At 31.9% G+C, this 20,257-nt stretch overlaps 2 protein-coding genes across 4 annotated transcripts; both read right to left on the reverse strand.

Annotated features, from left to right (window-relative positions):
* Positions 1-6,437: 6,437 nt before the first annotated feature.
* Positions 6,438-10,074, reverse strand: LOC132699956 (endoglucanase-like). Its single transcript, XM_060666966.1, has 3 exons — positions 9,988-10,074; positions 7,364-7,695; positions 6,438-6,782 (listed from the first exon to the last, which is right to left on the reverse strand). The coding sequence occupies exons 1-3, from the start codon at positions 10,067-10,069 to the stop codon at positions 6,456-6,458; spliced, it is 741 nt and encodes a 246-aa protein (XP_060522949.1). The 5' UTR covers positions 10,070-10,074; the 3' UTR covers positions 6,438-6,455.
* A 490-nt stretch (positions 10,075-10,564) lies between these two features.
* Positions 10,565-19,570, reverse strand: LOC132699892 (endoglucanase-like). 3 transcript variants are annotated; one of them, XM_060666864.1, is made up of 3 exons: positions 19,479-19,560; positions 11,348-11,682; positions 10,565-10,923 (listed from the first exon to the last, which is right to left on the reverse strand). In XM_060666864.1, exons 1-3 carry the CDS (start codon positions 19,510-19,512, stop codon positions 10,594-10,596), a joined length of 699 nt encoding a protein of 232 aa, XP_060522847.1. In that variant the 5' UTR covers positions 19,513-19,560; the 3' UTR covers positions 10,565-10,593. The 3 variants fall into 3 exon arrangements, with proteins under 3 accessions (XP_060522847.1, XP_060522844.1, XP_060522846.1); XM_060666861.1 differs by lacking the exon at positions 19,479-19,560 and adding an exon at positions 14,074-14,155; XM_060666863.1 differs by lacking the exons at positions 10,565-10,923; positions 11,348-11,682 and adding exons at positions 17,194-17,594; positions 17,969-18,303 and having other exon boundaries at positions 19,479-19,570.
* Positions 19,571-20,257: the final 687 nt, after the last annotated feature.

A 20,257-nucleotide genomic window follows, 5' to 3' on the forward strand; every position in this document is an offset into this window, starting at 1 on the left:
CACAAACATTTACCAAATTTATCTTCTATCTTATCTTAAACATGTCAAAATACCATGGTCAGAAAGTGATACATTAAGCTTCGTTGCCAACGGTTACGAACTATTTCCAAGATTTCCGGTACTTTGGTCACGGGTGTATATAGTATACAACACGTTGATAAACTTCTTCAAACACTCGTTCATTGAGCACTCGCAGGACTCCAGCCAACTCGTGGCTAAAATGGCGTTTCTCCAACTTGTGGCATAATATACTCTCATTTTATTTGAAAAAGGTTTTAATAGATAATATATTTAAAATGGAATACCCTATATATTTTTGCGATATCTCCAAGCCATGACAATTAGGGTGTTCTTAAATTTTGATGCGCCTTTGCCAAATAGAAATAAAAGAAAATATTTCTAAAAGGATGTTTTCCAACCATTTTTTATGTTTCAATCTGACACCTTCATAATAATAAAAATATACTCGAACAATGCTGAGAACTTAGTAAAGCGCCTAAGTAATTATTTCATACAGGAAGTTACTTAAACTCTTGTTTTTATTTTTTTATTTGCCAAAAATGATGTTTGACTTTCGATACTAGAAAGTACAAATTAAAACATTTTTTCAAATGTGATGTTATTAACGAGTTTTTCTATTGCCTGCTGTTTTTATGTTACAATACGTTTATTCATAAAAAAATGCAACCCTAAACAATAGTACCACTAGCTACTAAGAAAAATGATAGACTGATTGATATAATGAAGCTGACGTATAAAATCTATTTTCGACAAACGTTGTTATTACAATAAAGCGGAGCTACTGATTTTCCACATGGAACCAAAGAGACAGACCAACACATGATACATTTGTCACTGGTGCGAGCAGCAGCAAAAATATAGACAATTTAATTTTGTTTAATATTGTCATATGGATATGGGATTAATTTATTAAATTCTAATTATTTCAATGTGAGTTTTTAATGTGTTACTTGGTATGGTATAATCACATATTTAACTGAGCCCACGAACAAACTATTTTGATATAGTTTATGTGCAACCCTCTTCTATATTTTTATCTAGTAAATATTGTTATAGATAAGATTCTGAGATGTAAAAGGTGAAAATAAATATTATATATATAATAAATAAATATTATTATTATTTATGTAATGCAACTCTCATAGGTAAAATTTTATTATCTACGTACTCTCTACTTACACGTTCTTTCTTAACTTCATTTTTCATCCACAGTTAACCCTCTGTATTATTAATTTATCTTAAAATTGTGTATTTGTCTGTTTTTTTGTCTAGTTATTTTATAAATATTAATTTTTAATTTATTGCTATTTAACCAATCCACATTCTGCTGACGTCACTGTTATCCTCTCTCTGTTTAATAGGAAGAAGTAAATAAACTTGTGGGAAGAAATAAGCAATTTTCATTAAAATTAGAATTTTAAAAATCACTTTATATATCCAATATTTTGATATCTCGTGTTAAGCATTTTGCAAAACAGCCGCATACTTTCCCTTAGTACATATGCTCGAAATATAAGAATTTAAAATTACTGAAATAAGATAAGTTGCTTAATCAGTTATCGAACACAAAACACACTCATTAGCTTTTGTTTTGGTAAGGCTTTTCACGTTATCTTACAAGGTATGTATTTATTTTTATTCCGTGTTCATATACTTATACTTATTAAAAGTCTTAGATTTTCATACTTCAAACTAGATGCAGTATCGAAACAATCTGTGGATTCCAAATTTGAAATAAACACCCGGCACAACTAAAAAATATTTCCAAATTATTTTCGAGCATATGAGAATCTGTTGTGTTACAAATACACTTCAATAATAATCACTACCCAACTATAGCTTTTTACAAGTCGTTATAGCCATATGTCAAAGGAAACAAGCGAAATGAAAAATGACATTGCCATACATAGCAACGCGGCAATATTGCCATATCTTTTATACACTAGAGGATTGATTACTTTTGTCGATATACACACACACACAATATATATATATATATATATATATATATATATATATATATATATATATATATATATATATATATATATATATATATATATATATATATATATATATATATATATATATATATATATATATATATATATGATGACACTATATTCCGGGATATCGTCCGTTCGCTTGTTGAACTCCGACTGGAACCCTGCAGACGTTTCGTTTCGCCAAAATCTCACTTGGCATCTTCACTCATCTACACTCATTGTTGAGTCTTCGAAGTGTTTGTGAAGATGCCAAGTGAGATTTTGGTGAAACGTCTGCAGGGTTCCAGTCGGAGTTCAACAAGCGAACGGATGATATCGCGGAATATAGTGTCATCACATTTTTCCATCCGTGAATCAATACGTCAATATATATTTATATATATTGTTTATATTTTGTTTTTTCTTAGACCTTCTATATATTTATGTTTAGCTTTTGGTTCTTGGGTTATAGATCTTTATATTAAAAGCGATTAAAATTTTTGTCCATATATTAACGTTTCGGTCTTCTATGACCTTCTTCAGAAAGGGATACAGTCTATATATATATATATATATATATATATATATATATATATATATATATATATATATATATATATATATATATATATATATATATATATATATATATATATATATATATATATATATATATATATATATATATATATATATATATATATATATATATATATATATATATATAAGCACTGCCCCAAGAAGTTATCAATGAATGGAAAGATTTGTTTGTTTAGATATTTTTAGAAACAAGCGTAATTTGCAAGGTTTTTGCATTGCAATATATAAATTAATGACACTTCCATTTAATTCAGTTACTCCAAAATGTTTAGGGCTACCTAGTTGCTTACCAGAAACTGCAACTTTCACTTCTACTTCGAATCCCTTCACGATCATCCCATTTAAATAAAAAAAATAATTCCCGATTATTTCCGAGTTACATTATTTACCTACTTTAGACTTCACACTTTCTATTTTCCAATTTGTTTCAACGCAACAAGTTAAAAATTTTTATTAAAGGCGTCACGTATTTGTAAAAGCTTCGCTTTACAAAATTACGGACTGTGATTAGAATTGCGTTGAATACTAGTTGCTCATTTAACATCGCTCATCATCGAAAGAAATCGACAACTTATTTAAATCGGTTGTACTAAAATTGTATTAAACAATCATTCTTTCGACATGTAGAAGTCAATAATTAATTAAAAAGTTAACATTTGAAATATCGAGTGCGGAGTTACAAGAGAGCCCGTGCTTGGGCGTCTGTTATACTTTTTCTTAAATATTTAAATCTCGGAGTCCAATATTTGATATTTTCGGATACACTAGGCTATGCTATTATATACTGGGGCAAATGAAAAAATTCTCTCTCAATCACGATACCCAAGAATCGTAATTCTAATAGGATTGCCTAATCCGCCCAATCTGTCCGCTAGTGCAATGCGAAAACTCTCGCTGGCGCATTCCTATGCATTTACATAGTAGTATTTTGAGTAGCTAATATAGCATTTTGTTTGGATAATCACTCGTTATTTTCATTTAATGTCAACATCAAATCGTTTTAGTACTTATTTAATAATTAATGGGAAGTAGCGTAGGGTAGGGTCTCAGGTAGGGTAAAAATAATACTAATGCAATCAAGTTTGGCTTATATGTATTATCTTCAAATACATGTATTAATTAAATATTGTTGCACATAACTACATAAAACTCGCGAACAAAACGATTTACTTGTAAAACTTTTAGGTTTACGGCATTCTACCATTTTAAATATACAAAAATCAACAAATACAACAAATTGTGGCATTCGATGTTGTTGCTAAAAGCTCAGACAATACCTGCTGAGCTTCTTTTTTGGCATTTTTGGAATGAAATCTTTTTGATCTAGATAATCCTGCTTCTGTTGGTGGCTTCTGGTTAAATAATAATAGGATGGGAACAGCAGTTTTTTTAGAATCTTTTTTAAAGGTAAACCTAACATTTAAATTTCGTGGTGAATTTAATATATTACTCAAGACAAAAAAAACCTAATAACTCATTTTGTAAGTCTCTTTCGCAATCATTTTCAGTAAAATGAACTGAGCTGATATAGCTTTTATCTGGATTAAGTTTGTCCTCTCTTCGATATAGAACTATCCACTCGTTCCGAATAGTTCGGGATACTCCATCTTTCCCTTTGGGAAAGCGATGAAAACTACATTTTCGAGAACTTGCTTTTTCATCAAAATAGTTGTTAATGCACCCATACATGGCACATCTCGTTCCAGGCATACCTAACTATTTCTTGATGTAACTTATCCCACTGAAAAAGGTAAAAGAAATGTATTTCTTACCTTTACCTATATTATTATGAGTAATATTTTGAGCTTACCTCCTAACTAATAACACCGCTAATCAGCAGCACGAACACAAAGCTTTTAAGTCTTTGTTTAAGGTTAAAAATACTTCTTTTCTCAGTTATCCCCACTCAAACACACATAATTTTAAAGTATTTGTTAAAACTTAAAAAGCAGTGTTTCGTCCAAGTTTTTTTTTTCTTACAGAAATACAATTAACATAAAGATAAGCGCACTACTCACTTGTTTAAGTTTATACAAAAACCGTTAGAGGACTTCGCTTACGTCACAAGCGACCACGTGCGATCGATAATTTTGTCTTATGAGATTGGGCAATCCTAATTAATTCTTGCAAGATACCTATCTCAATTAGCTGTACTCTGTCACTCTGTCAAATTAAAAACAAAGATAAAACTAAATATATGGCATTCAAGCAAAAAATAAAATTTTATCAAGATCAAATGGGTTTAATAGTGGACGATATCTTAAACTGGTATGAACATGTAACCGATATTTCAGAAAAAATATTACCTGTGGTTCTCGTAATGTGGAAATTCCGCAATTGCCCACAGCAAAAAAGTAAACGATATGTATGCAGCTATTCTTTTATAAAATACAATAAATAAATGAAATCTGAACACGGAAAATTAATAAACAAAGTAGTAAAATTAATCGAAAACGCAATACCAATATTGCATTTAGGAGTAAGATACATGAATACCACACACTAGCTGAAAATAATAAATATAAACAGCAAAGTTTATAAGTTGTCCACAAACCTAACATAAAATAATATTTTTTAAAAATCTGAACCCGTATGTAGATGTAAGTTGGAATAAGTATTAAAGACCGTGTCAAAAGCCGCGTGAAGATCAAAATTATTTAAGCTAAGACACCATTTTTGATTACGTCACTATACGTGACTTAACGGCATAACTGCTCTAACTGGACTGAACATGTAGTTTAAAAAAAAGATGGAGAAAAATCTGGGGAACTTAATTAATTAACAAGTCCTAGTAGAAGCAATTACACTTAGTTCCATTGCGGTCGTCTGTTCAATTTAATTACATATTTGCCTTGATCTTTTAAAACCGTATTCAAGCGAGGCTTCGAGTATTCGCTTCAAAATGCATTTGTACAAATGTAATAACAATTTTATAAAATGTTCCAAAATGATATGGGTCATTTAATTAAGGCAGCGAATGACACCATGAGTTATTTCATTTACCTTAACGATGTATTTATTTAAAATATTCCAACATCTAATAATAAACAATTATTTCTGCATGCAAATAATCTGCAACGAGTTATATGCACTTTTCACAAACATATAGCAATAATGTTCAGTTTCGTAAGCATTCGAAATAAGTTTTTTTAAATTCCTGTTTATCTCGTTACAAGATGATGCTTTAAAGATATCGTGGTTTAATGGCCTGTATGGCACCCACGCCTAGGTAAATATATATCGTTATGATTTGAAACGATAAAAGAAAACAACCTCAAGTGTTTTCAACTTCGTTTGTTACGTAACCGCTTCACGCAACATAAACGTGATTATCAAACTTTCTGAGAAAAGCGTTCCCATTGAAGTTGAAGAGGAATATTTGCGAACAAAATATCGATGAGATTCAGTGCACAGCGATAAGCAAATAAATTTTCGCAAAATAAAAATATTTGTTAAATATTTTCAGTTAGAACACTTACTTAAAATCACGCCACTACTTTGAACAACTAGATTTTTTGAGTCTTGTGATCTCAATGAAATCTGTGGCACTACAGTTCTGACCATTAGTTATAACTATTAGATAACATATATGCAGCAAATGTGATAAAATTGATAACCTTGTTTTCCCTGAAACTTGTGTTGATGTCGAAGGCATGCCGAATATCCCTTCTTAACATTAATTATTTCGGTTTTAAAATTGCCAGTATTATCAGACAATATACATATAATATGTTAAGTTCTAATGAGTTAAGCATGGGGAGCCCATTATTTTGGAAATAAAATGGTGCATTGTACGGTAACATACGGAGGCATAAAAACTCGTATCAAAAATATTTATCAAATTTTTATTTAACTGCAGTGCGTATTATCTACAAGTTCTTGAGGACATTGGATCTGCTGAAACTGGACTTGAGGATTATCTGCGTTTTCGAAGAATCCAAATCTGAACTGGCAGCCGGGCTGCAGTTCTTTTGGTAGCTCGGAACATTCTTCTAAGCTGCTTACTCCGCCATATTGATTTCCCCAACCGCTCCATGACGTGTTCCACTGGCTCACGCAACCCTGGGTGAATATGCCTACACCTCCACCTGGAAGAGCGATGTCAAACTGGTTCTGACCCAAATCGCCACCGGTGTTGGTAACTTGGAGCACCATTTGCTTTCCCTGAAGTTGTCCCTGCAGAAAACGATGCATATTTTTATTTACATATTTTGAAAAAATATTGTAACAAATTTTAGAAGAAACCAAATTTTAAAAATATATTTTTAACATAATATCATCATGGGTTCCTGTTTAAAACATTAGGTACCTATCTAGATAACCGTCTTCAGATCTTCAGCAATCATTACTTTATTTTTGGATATCTGAGAAAATGTCATCGATCCGTCAGTCAATATGCACATACCAGATGCAGAGTGTCGTATTTGAGAAAAAAAGGTTTGCAGCTTTTTTAACCACAATTCAATCCTCAATATCATGTTCGCAAGTAACATTCTTGTGTGTTCAGAAAATAATATCGGAACTAAAGTACAATTTTTACAGAAATACAGAAACGATTTAATATATCTACTTAAAATATTAATTGTGATCTATTAAGTAAATTTCGTTCATTTTTGAAGTACTAATTACAAACTAATAAGTAATAAAAAATTGCATTCCTTTCAGAGGAAGTTTTAATTAACCCGATATTTGTTGCTATGTTTCACCAACCTTTAAACTGGTTGCTGTTTAAAAATAAAGCAAGCTCTTCAAGGTACCTGGAAAGTAAGCAGGAAACAGGAACAGCAGAAGTTTACATCAGCTCCGCCTGTGAAAGATGCAGCTGCAAACCCATAAGCCAACGTGTCACTGACGGCATAAGGTTGTTGTTTGTTGCACATGAATGCCGTTCCTCCAATACAGCTCGATTGTATGGCCGGACTGATGACCGTTTCACCGTCAGCTGAACATGTGTCTACCGCAGTTTTTATGCTAGCCGGGAGATTTTCCACCCATGCACACGACGGCTTGCAGCAATCCCAATATCGGGTGGTGGTTCCGGAACCGCTCAGGCCTCCCGGAATTGGAGTAAAATCGCCATCAGCGTTCACTTGAAATGAACGGAAATTTTGTATAATTTTTTATATTCCTAACCATAATCACAGGGCAAATTAATTTTTCAAAGAAACTTTCACGTCGGTTGCTTGTAAATGAAACTTGCTAACAAAATTGGAAATAACGCTTTGGTCTCTACAACGTAACAAAAACGTCAGTGTACAGAGTAATCTTACCAGTTTTAGTTTAGTTTTTTAGTTTTAGTATTAGTACAGGGCAATAAGTAAGAACATAAAATCAGAGGCATTTATATCACAAGGAGGAGTGAGACTGGGGGGTAGTTTGAGCTCATTACTATTTATGACTTATAAGGACGTTCTAATTAGAATGGCAAAACAGCGATCAAAACCCCTTTACGTTGGATACCGACAACTTCGAAAGATCTGAAGGAAAATCTAAATAATTGGGATCAGATACTGATACAAAACAGAATGAAAATGAACATAAATAAAACCAAAGTTATAGCAGTGTCAAACGAAAAAGAGAAATTGGAAATTCTTTTGAATTATGTTCGATCAAACAGGAGGATAGGATACAGAATTAAATCATAGAATAGAAAAGGCAAATAAGGTATACCTTATTGAATAAGTATCTCGTAAATACAAAAGAAATTTTTAAGAAAACTAAAAATTAATCTCTAAATAAGGAGAAGAGCAAAATTGGAGCAGTATAGATGAAATACTGGAAGAGAGTGAAAGGCATTACCAGAAGGGGCAAAATTAGAAACGCACATATAAGAGAAGCGCTAAATCCATAGAAGAAATAATAGAAAAGAAGCAACTTGGCTGGTGGGGCCATTTACAGAGAAGTGGGCAGCAAGGTTCAAAGAATTTGGCAGAGTAAAGTGCAGAGAAAAAAGAAGACCCAGAGAAACGTGTCAGAGCACATTGGGAACGATTTTGAAAAAGAAGGGTAGAACATAGGAAAAGCTAAAAATTTGACACTAAATAGAAAAGACTGGTAACTTTTATGAATAGTTAGCTAGATTGGACGTAGAAATGTCGCCCTTACACTTACTGGTAGAAAGGGACTAGATTATATATATTTATTAGTACAGGACAGCAATCAAGTTTAATGAAAATGTTTTTGTTCATAGGCCGAACATTCTGTTCTGCACACCGCTAGTAACTAATGAGTTTGAAGCAAGAAACCTATCTAGTAATATACATGGTCCCCATGATAAGCTGATAACCATTTCACAACTTATAATTTTTTTAGCAAATTATGCTATAAGTTTCATAAACACCACTTTAGGCACGAGTTTGATTTGGAACAAGCCGAGTGCAGTAAAGATAGTGTTTAATATACGTTTGACTGAAGAGTTTCATGAACGTATTGCTAAACAGTACTAACACCTTCCTCGGGTTCCACACGACCATCAGAACTGACAAACATCTAAAACCATCCGTGAATTCATCCGATCGTACCCAAATACGCGACTAAAGTACCTAAAACGCCTGAAGTGACCAGGACCATGGCTTACAGAGTTTTAAAGTGATAGCTCAAACTTGAGAGCAGAAAAACTTCGTAATGAAGTGTTCTTAAACACTATATCAATATTGAAGGAGATGACACATTTCATGACTAGTTTTTTTCGGTGAGAAAATAAGAAACAAAAAAAATAACAATAACGAGAACGCATAGCTAAAAAATATAACGATCGGTAAATAATATTTCATTGATACTAACTAATCACCAATGCTATTAAATAACCACTTATTGGTTCTTTATTTCAATAGAAACTAAATTAAAAATGTTTATTCCCATTGAGTCGCGAGATGTCTGTCCATATTATGACTTCTTGTTGCACATTTTAATAAAAATCTGTGTTTGTTTCTAAAAATTGTGGATACTAAGTTGGAGCATAAGAATACCGAGCAAAATCAACCTGCTTGTTCTTAAAATGAGTGCTAATGGCTGAGATACCTCTTGCTTTTTGAAGACAGTTTCGGATTCAGACTACGAGAAGCAAACTCTGATACCTCAAGACACATGTTATTTTATAATACATATTAATAAGTTGCTTTGTGGTTAAAATTTGTCTTAAATTTCATAAAAGAAAACACAATGGGATGTTTTTGAAGATGAATTGTAACAGCAATTATTCAAATTTAGATTTTGTATTGTAATGGCCAAGAACTTTTGTTATCCACAATTGAGTCCCTCTTTGGCAACTTTAATATTAAGGAAAAGTTCGTTTCTTTCTTGAGGGTTATGAAACCAAATAAATTTTTATTGTTTGTTGAATTAAGTTTTATTTGTAAATGTCAGTATGCAATGAACTTACCTACGGCCACTAAAAGACCAAGTATCACAAACTTCATTTTCTCGGGTGAGTGTTCTATCGATTTCAATGTTTGTTTAATCATTTCGAGATTTTCATCGGCTCTTTTATATATGACGCTTTATCTCGAACGATATATCTTGTAAATAACCCTGTACGCTTCAATTTTAAGTGCATAATTTTCAATTTGCAATAACATAAACACTCATCCCGACGTGAATTATCTAATATACGTATAAATGAATTGAAAAACAACGCCCAACGAATCAAAATTACTATAGAAAAACCGATTTACTTGGTTTTTAGTAACCACTTCACTGTATAGTGGAAAAGTTGTTAACAGCCCTAGCCGTTTTGTTATCAACATTTAAATAAAAAATAAAGATTGATTAAAATTAAATTCCAAAAAACGTTTTTTTCACAAGTTTCCAATGTGTCAGTTATTGAACTTTTATATTGTGGAAAAACTCATCTTTAGCGTACGTGAGAAAAAGATATACACTTTACTCACTTGTACTATCGCTTTCTTAAATCGCTTTGTTGTTCTTTATATCTTGAAAATTTGAAAAAAACACAAACAAAAATTATACGGTTGTATTTAGATTCAATTTATGGACTACAGTTTGAACGGCTCAAAATTTCAGAAGGACATTCGACTTGCTGGAACTGCACTTTGGGATTATCTGCGTTTTGGAAAAAGTCGAATCTGAACTCGCAACCAGCCTGCAGCTCCTGCGGTAACTGAGAGCATTCTGATTTTGAGCCCACTCCGCCATATTGACTTCCCCAACCGTTCGAAGGTGTATTCCACTGACTCTGACAGCCTTGGGTAAAAATTCCTACTCCACCGCCGGGAAGTGCGATATCGAATTGGTTCTGACCCAAGTCGCCACCAGTATTGGTGACTTGCAGTACCATTTGTTTTCCTTGAATTTGGTCCTAAAAGATGAGATAATATTGAAACCTATGTCACTTTTTGAAATTGATTTCTTTCGAATATATGCATAAAATGTTAAATGAAGATAAAGTAGCTCAGGCTAAGATTAATGGCGAAAGAACATTTCCATGCTGAAAGTCAGGAACTGCAAAGAAGATTAGATTTTTCTTCGACTTTGTTTATGCTTTCTAATATCAACAATCAATAATGTGGGTTTTTTTTTTGGTTTTCAACTAAAAAGTCCTGATTAATAAATTATTTTTGTGTCTCTATATGTGTTTTTACACATATTTAAAGCATTCTTAAGCTTTACTAAAATAGCAAGTGGAGGTTGTTGCTTAATGGTTTGAATAAAATAATCCGCATATCCGCGCGTTGCTGCTGAATGTTGAAATAAATAAGATCCACAACAAAATCAAAATATACCTGGAAAGTGAGCAGGAAACAAGCGCAGCAGAGATTGACGTCGGCTCCACCAGTGAAAGAAGCAGCTGCGAATCCGTAAGCCAAGGTACTGCTGACGGCAAAAGGTTGTTGATCGTTGCACACATATGCTGCACCTCCATCGCAGCTGGATTTAACAGACGCGTTCACAACAGATACACCATCAGCAGAGCAGGTTTCTACAGCCTTGGTATAACCAGACGGAAGATTCTCGACCCACGCGCAGGATGGTTTGCAACAGTCCCAATATCTGGTGGTGGTACCGGACCCGCTTTTGCCACCGGGTATCGGCGTTGGTGCTTGAGCCGAAGCCTGAACTGGAAAAATAATAACGCATGTCTAAATTAGTTTTAAAAAGCTGAATAGCCATAGTCTCAATAGATAAATACAAACTAAAAAATGTTTTCTCTATACGTTTCTGTAAAATACCTAATTTTCTTTGCCACGGATCCGAACCAGTTCGAACATTTCCAAGATATTACCGCAAGACTTTGGGAGCAATCCGATGTTTTCGGAAATTTTACCGCACGGCTTGAATTCTGACGGTCATGTCAGTCAATGTATTTGTGATGTTTTTCAAAAATATACCCAAAAACCAACGGTCGTAGTAAAAATACAGTATGCAACACGGTAAACTTTTTGAGTAACTCGTTTATTAAGCACTCCAGTGCCAAATAAACTCATGACTCAAATGCCGTTTACCACACGTGTTGCATAATAAATATACTAATAGGTTATCGCGTGATTCATAAGCTGACATAAATTGATAAGTTTTACACAAAACATTTATTTGTCAAATTTTGATATAATTTTTATTTTTCAATTTTTTAAAATTTTTACACGTACTTCTACACATACCGTATAGCATTGATATTAGGTAAAGTATACAACGCGTCTTAAGAAATAGAAATAGAAATACTACTAGTACGTTTAGCCAATCTAGCGAATTTTAAATATACTACTCCTTTATAATAATTACTTACTTACTTCAATTTTGAATTTTGATCGAGTCTCTGGTGTTGATGTTTTTTAATTTATTCTATATACTTGCATGAATTCTTGCGCTCAGCTCGAAAGGTTCTTTTTCTTCAAGAATAAAATTGTTTTGCAAAAATGTACCCAAAATGGTATATTATGCAACAAGTGTGTTAAACGGCATTTGAGACTAGTGTTTAATAAACGAGTGACTTAACAAGTTTACCACACGTGTTATATACTATACTTTCTCTACAACAGTTAGTTTATGGGTAAATTTTTGGAAAACAACACGAATATGTTCATTGATATGACTAAAACATCCGATTGCTCCCGAACCCGTGCGGTAATATCTCGGAAATGTCCGAAGGGGCTCGGATCCGTGGGACAAGAAACTCACGTGTAAATAACGCTTCCCGAACGCTTGATCGGTGTATAATTAGGTATTTTACAGAAGAAAGTAGAAAAACTAATTGAATCGCAGTAGAAATAGTACAGTATGGACCACATTTGGTAATCTTTTTAAGTAACTCATTTATTAAGTACCCTCTCCACTGCGCTCCGCTCGTGACAAATAAACTCGTGACTCAAATGCCGTTGACCACACTTATTGCTTAAAATACTATTAATTAACACAATTACTTCAAATATATTGTATTTGTTGTTTTTCTCTATAATAAGAAGTGTGTGTTTAATAAAAAGTAGTGTATAATAAATCGGTTTAAATAAAAATATGTTTTCTTAATGTATTTTAATGTTCCTATTCATATATTCCAGGTTTAAAAATATAACTGAATGTGTTTACGTGTAACGGTTATGTGATAACATTTTTATTTTATTTCGAAGATAAGATAATTTACCGATCTAATTTTGTTTCTTTTTATTGAACTGTAGATTTGCTTCCTGCTGTACCCTAGCTGTAACAGTTAGGAATATATAATAACCTGAAGGCAAAATATCATGATCTAAGTCGATTTTTCAGAATCCAGCAACTATCAAAAATTCAATATGATTTATAAATAGGCTTTTCGTGGAAATTATTATTCTGGAATGTATTTAATCCCCATTTTTGATACATTGTATCTCCAAAATCTGAATTGAAATAAGACAATTTGGGGTAGAATTTTTTCCGCACCTTCTAGAGACTAAAATTTAGTACAATAATTTTTTTTTTCTAAATTCAGCATTTTGTCCCAAGGAAGGTGATTAGAAAATAAAATTGACGGTAACACTTCATTAAACCTTTCTAATCTTACACCAAAATGTAAAAAAATTAACAATATACTAATTTATTTTTTTATTTGTACCCTGTCTTTCCTAACGTATCAAAGTGATATTAACAATTCAAAGTTTAAAGGTCATCTAATTAATGGATTGAAACGAGTTCCTTGTATTCAGAAATCCTGATTAACGTTATAACTTAATTAAAACGAAATACAATGTGACGTTTACGTGATATGACGCACTAATTATGTTGTCATCATTCGCATAACATCACAATATTCAATCGGTCAAAATAGTAACATACTGTACGTAATTTATTCTAAGAAAAAAATGAGTTTAAGTTTTAGTTTGAATGTTTCGCGATATCATCCGATGGAGATGGTACCCTGGTACTGAATAAAAATATCAGAATTTTATTAAGAATTTTATGGTTTACATATTTTCACTAAATTACCTTTAGAAGGATGCCTGGTGAAAGACAATGCAAATTTAAAATGTAGACAACTTACCCAAAAGGATCGCAATTGGGATCAACACGAGCATGGTGATTCTTTGATTGCTTGTAACTTGAATGATTACCTGTCTGGTATGAATAAGGTGCACATAGCTATATATATATATATATATATATATATATATATATATATATATATATATATATATATATATATATATATATATATATATTATTTGTTATCTTAAATTGACATGATGGCATATTCCTTAGTTTTGAAGAGCAATAACAACTCTTGGTAAGCACTGAATTGTCCTTGAGATAATATCAGTTCACCGTCTCCCAAAACAATTCGTAGGAAAAAACTAACCGGGAATTTCCGCCATTTTGAGAAGAAGAAACCGTTTTTATGTATGACGCATTAGCGACTACATTTCCAAGACTAGATAAAGAAATAATTCTTTCACGTTAAGTTCATATCACTAAATCAGGAAGTAAATATAAACCGAAAATTTCGCACACTCTGTGTGGGAACCGGCCAATCCGTCTATGATATCTATAGGCCCAATAACATTGTCGACACTTTAAAATTAGAAAACACTTCAATAAAATATAGATGCATACGTCAAACTGTGCTTTAAGGGTTCCTTAAATTAAATTACATACACTTTGTAAACAGTAAACATCTTTGAAAACTTCTGTAGTGTGTAAGTACCGAATCTTTCTATTTTCTCTTCAATTTTCGCTTTAAAAAGGCCAACAGTAAAAATAAAAATTAAGATTTAAAATTCTAAAAATGATCGCTGGCTTCTGCTTCATAAAAATCATAAGTTATAAGTTGATTTTCAGAGCTTCTTTGGAAATTTTAAAGCCATGTATGGTTGTCTGATTTGTATAAAGAAAAAAGACCTCCTTTGTTACCCATCAGTTTCAGTTAAAAATCGCTTAAAATCATAACTTCTGTAAAAATACTTTAGTTACATAATTTTTGTAACCTACACCAATTTGATCGAGACTCCTACCAGACTCCACTGTTCTTTTTTGGTATATAAGGCTTCTAGGATTGCAGTTTTAGATTTAGGTTTTTAATTTAGCAATATCAGAAAATCAAGGAAGTCTGTAGGTAACTTTTTTTTAACTGGTTAACAAAAATATTAAAACAGGATTGTTTTTTAAGTTGTTTTAAAGCAGCGAAAAGGATTTTGGGTTTCGAACTTTTTATACACTTTAGAATCATCCAAGTAAATGATGTAATAAAAGACATAGTGGAAGAAATAAAAAAACTTCTTTGCAACTTTACCGGCTTCCCTGAATGAGCAACGAAACAAGCACACTTCAAAAGATAATATTTTATAAACTTAATTTTATCCCAATCTAATCATTTTTATCACTTTTTAGGACCCCACTACACCAAATTCAACCAAAAAGTTAAACTAGTTTTGGTTAGTTTGGCACTTTATATTGTGAAAAAAATTATGTTCTCTCAATTCTTTTCTTAGTAAGTATCCAAACCTCAACCTGTTATCCCCTCTTTTACAAATTGTCACACATACGTGAGTGATGCAGTTAATAGTAGTAAATAAATAACATACTCCTTTATCCTCCAATTTTTCAATTAAGTTGCTAGATACCTACTACTAAATTTCCCTGGCAGCTATTTAGTTAAACAAAAAGATAAAAAATCACACCAGAATTCAGAAAAGCCAAACAAATGTAAACACACTGCACAATGTTCAGTTGCGATTCAAAACTATTTCGAACTCATCGCGAGAACGATAAAGAATTTGCGAACCCACATCGCATCACACTTTGACATGTGTGATGCGAAACTTGAAATATACATGGTACCTCATAATATGCTAATTAGCATTTCACTACTTATAATGTTTACATAGTTTCTTAAACTTCTTAAGCATCTAATTTTTCGAAAGGTACATAATGATACACTGATCATCCGTTATCAAGTCTGTTGTCTACAGAACCGTAAAACCATTTGAATCCGAGTCACTGAACTCAGAATTAAAACATCTAATATCTATATTCTATCTATTCCATAATAGATATTTTAAAAATTCCATCGCAAAATACGCCTCACCGCAACATTCCAAAGACAATGAGCCCCACACGTACCAAGATTGTATGTAATACCTTACATCCAAAACATCATTGACCAAATACCAAAAGTTGTCCACTTGTCCAAAAATTTCTCAAGAACTTTGATCCATCAAAGACCAAATTCCGTTTGAGATACTAGAAGTTTACAGTATTTCATGCATATGCGGCAAAGAATGCATTACAGACAGCGGACGAAAAATATGAAAAAGGCTTAAAGAACATCAAACAGTCTTAATACTACGGCAAATAAACTCATCAGGAGTTGCCGAACACAATCATGAAACCAGACATCAAATCTTATTCGATATAACTAAAATTCTTACATGTAATCGATTCTTCTACCACTGAAAAATCCGAGAATCTATAGAAGCAACCAAACAATCTCAGGTGTTTACATTTCACCAATATGAGAATTTCATGTCGCTTCTTTGGAACCGCCCCCTTAAACACTATATAAGCAGTCAGAGTAGAATGCAATTCAGTTTCAGTTATGCTCTGAAGAAGTCATAATGATGGACGAAACATCAGCATGTTCGATTCATCTATAACCCACGCAGGAGGAATTTTAAATGTTAAAATGTTTGGTTCTGAAGCTAGATTTTTAAAAATCAACGAATATTTCAACGGTATCATTAACCTCTTAGCTAAATTTGATGAATCTCGATAGGTGCAGTAAGCTAAATGGACATAAATCTCCAAAATAAAGAAACAAATTAAAGAACAAAAATTTTGGCTAATTGATTAATCTACAAAAGAAAGTACATAATGTGTGAAAAAGACAGGGGCATATTTTTTCAAATATTTTAATGATGCTTTACCTTTTACATATACATATACATATATATACATATATATATATATATATATATATATATATATATATATATATATATATATATATATATATATATATATATATATATATATATATATATATATATATATATATATATATATATATATATATATATATATATATATATATATATATATATATATTCTGTTCTTAAAATTATTGAACTTTAACGTTTCTTTCTCAGTTTCTGTAAACTGTGTTCTGTTGTTCGTTATATAATGAAAATATGAATAAAAAAACAAATAAAAAAATATACGCTTGTATTTAAAATAAAATTATGGGCTACAGTTTGAACGGCTCAAAATTTCAGAAGGACATTCGACTTGCTGGAACTGCACTTGGGGATTATCTGCGTTTTGGAAAAAGTCAAATCTGAACTCGCAACCAGCTTGCAGCTGCTCCGGTAATTGAGAGCATTCGGATTTTGAGCTCACTCCGCCATATTGATTTCCCCAACCGTTCCATGGAGTATTCCACTGACTCTGGCAGCCTTGGGTGAAAATTCCTACTCCACCACCGGGAAGTGCGATGTCGAACTGGTTCTGACCCAAGTCGCCACCAGTGTTGGTAACTTGCAATACCATTTGTTTTCCTTGAATTTGGTCCTGAAAAATAATATGATATTCATTTCTAAGCGCATTTTTTAAATAGGTTTCTTTGGAATCTGTTTTTCCAGTAAAATTTCGAAGTTCGAAGATTTGCTCCAGTAAAATGCTAAAATAAAGTGCGGCTAAAGTTGCTAAGGTAAAATGAATAGCGATAGAGCACCTCCCTGCTTAAAGGCAGCAACTGCAAAAAGACTAGATTTTTTTTCAACTTTGATTGTGTTTTGTGAAATCAACAAAACAAAAAATCTTTATTAACTCGTGTTGGGTCTTTATATGTATTTTTTTAGACAATTTTAAAGCATTCTTAAGTTTCATCAGAATCCCAAGTGAAGGTAGGTTTGAAAAAAGCATTTCACAAAATTAAAATATACCTGGAAAGTGAGCAGGAAACAAGCGCAGCATAGATTGACGTCGGCTCCACCAGTGAACGAAGCAGCTGCGAATCCATAAGCTAAAGTACTGCTGACGGCAAATGGTTGTTGATCGTTGCACATATAAGCCCCACCTCCACCACAGCTGGATTGAACAGACGCATTCACAACAGTAACGCCATCAGCAGAGCACGTATCTACAGCCTTGGTATAACCAGATGGAAGATTCTCGACCCACGCGCAGGACGGTTTGCAACAGTCCCAATATCTGGTGGTGGTACCAGAACCGCTTTTACCACCGGGTATCGGGGTTGGCGCTTGAGCCGAAGCCTGAACTGTAAAAATAATAACGCGAATCTTAATTAGTTTAAAATAGCTAATACATGAATACAAACTAAAAAATGGTTGGTGTATCCGGTAACTCACAAGATGAAGTAAATTGTAGCATTCTACACAAAACTCCAATGGTCAGATTTCCCTATACCTTTGTAATTTTGATTTTTTTTGTAATATAACTTCTACCGTATAGCATTAATTTTTGGTAATATGTAATACAGTGGTAAGTATGCAACACGTCTTATGAAAAGTTTATAAATACTACAGGGAGGTGCTCTATCGCTATTCATTACCTTAGCGACTTTAGCCTTAGTTTATTTTAGCATTTTACTGGAGCAAATCTTCGAACTTCGAAAGTTTATATATATATATATATATATATATATATATATATATATATATATATATATATATATATATATATATATATATATATATATATATATATATATATATATATATATATATATATATATATATATATATATATATATATATATATATATATATAGTTTTATATATATATATATATATATATATATATATATATATATATATATATATATATATATATATATATATTTTGGTATTCTAGTTTTAAAAATGGAACTGACAATATGTAAATGTCAATGCTTATGTTTTAACGTTTTTGTTTTATTTCATACAAATAATATTTTACCAACTTAATTTGGCTTGATATTTTTTATCTGTAGCGTAAATTTGCTTTCTTCTATACCCGCATTTACAGGTACGGAAAGGTACTACCCTAAATTCCTGACGACAGAATGTGACGACTATACAAAATTAACCAAAACTAACGCGATTTCCGGAGACTGTCAAAAGTTCAATATGAATCTATTTTTTTATAAATAATTTTTGTAACAACTTTTAAGTTTTTTGGATCAGGTACAACTTTTTCCCCCGGGGAAAATGTATAATAGACTGTATTCTTGCTAAAATTACTTAATTGTGTCTACCTGAATATTTTCTAAATCCAGAATTAAGACGGAAGACGCTAAAAATCGAGTTTTAGTCTTAATTTACTTCTTTAAACGCCTCTTTAAATTTGGAAATGTTTCTATTCCGCGACATCATCCTTTGAGGATGATATCCTGGAAGTGAATAAAATAAAAACAAAAAACTAGAACGCAAATTTAAAATCAAACCAACTTACCTAAAAAGATAGAAAGAGGGATTAGCACCAGCATGGTTTTTCTTCGATTGCTTCTAACTTGAATGATTAAGTGTCTGGTGGGGATAAGGTACAGATTCCTATATATATATATATTATTTCCTTATCTTAAAGTGATGCATTGATGACATATTCCTTAGTTTTCAAGAGCAATTGTCAAGCTTCCCAATACTAGATAAAGACATAATTATTTCTTGTTAAATTGATGTAACTAAAATAGGAAGTAACTGTAAACCGAAATTTTAGTAAACTGTGAACGTCAAACTATGCTTTAAGGATTGCTTAAACTAGTTTACAAACAGTTTGTAAGCTGCAAGCGTTGTTCAAGAAATTGCACTTTTGTGCAAAATTCTAAAAATGATCGCTGGTCCGTGTTTAATACAAATTATAAGTTATAAACCTAATAAAATACAGTTTCTTTGGATAATATGAACCCATGTGTGGACCCCTATATGTATGAGCAAATGGACCGACCTCCTTTTGTTCCCATAAACATAAGCCGTATCTTCGATTACTAACCAAACCTTCAGTTGTACCCATTTTTCATTTTAAAATTTTAATTTTTCTTATCACAATTGGAAAAATTCGTTTTGTGAAGGGATAAATGCTTGAAGGTCTTATAATATTCTGTACTCATATCCTACAAAAAATTTAACTAATTTAATTGAGACTTTTACCAGACTGCACTGCTTTTTTGCAGCAAAGCTTTTCTGATCTACATTTTTAGTATTATAAAATCAATCAAATATCGTCGGAATAAT

The sequence above is a fragment of the Cylas formicarius genome, unplaced genomic scaffold (genome assembly GCF_029955315.1).
Source record: "Cylas formicarius isolate icCylForm1 unplaced genomic scaffold, icCylForm1.1 PGA_scaffold_3__17_contigs__length_32017465, whole genome shotgun sequence".
In the NCBI taxonomy this organism is placed as follows: Eukaryota; Metazoa; Arthropoda; class Insecta; order Coleoptera; family Brentidae; genus Cylas; species Cylas formicarius.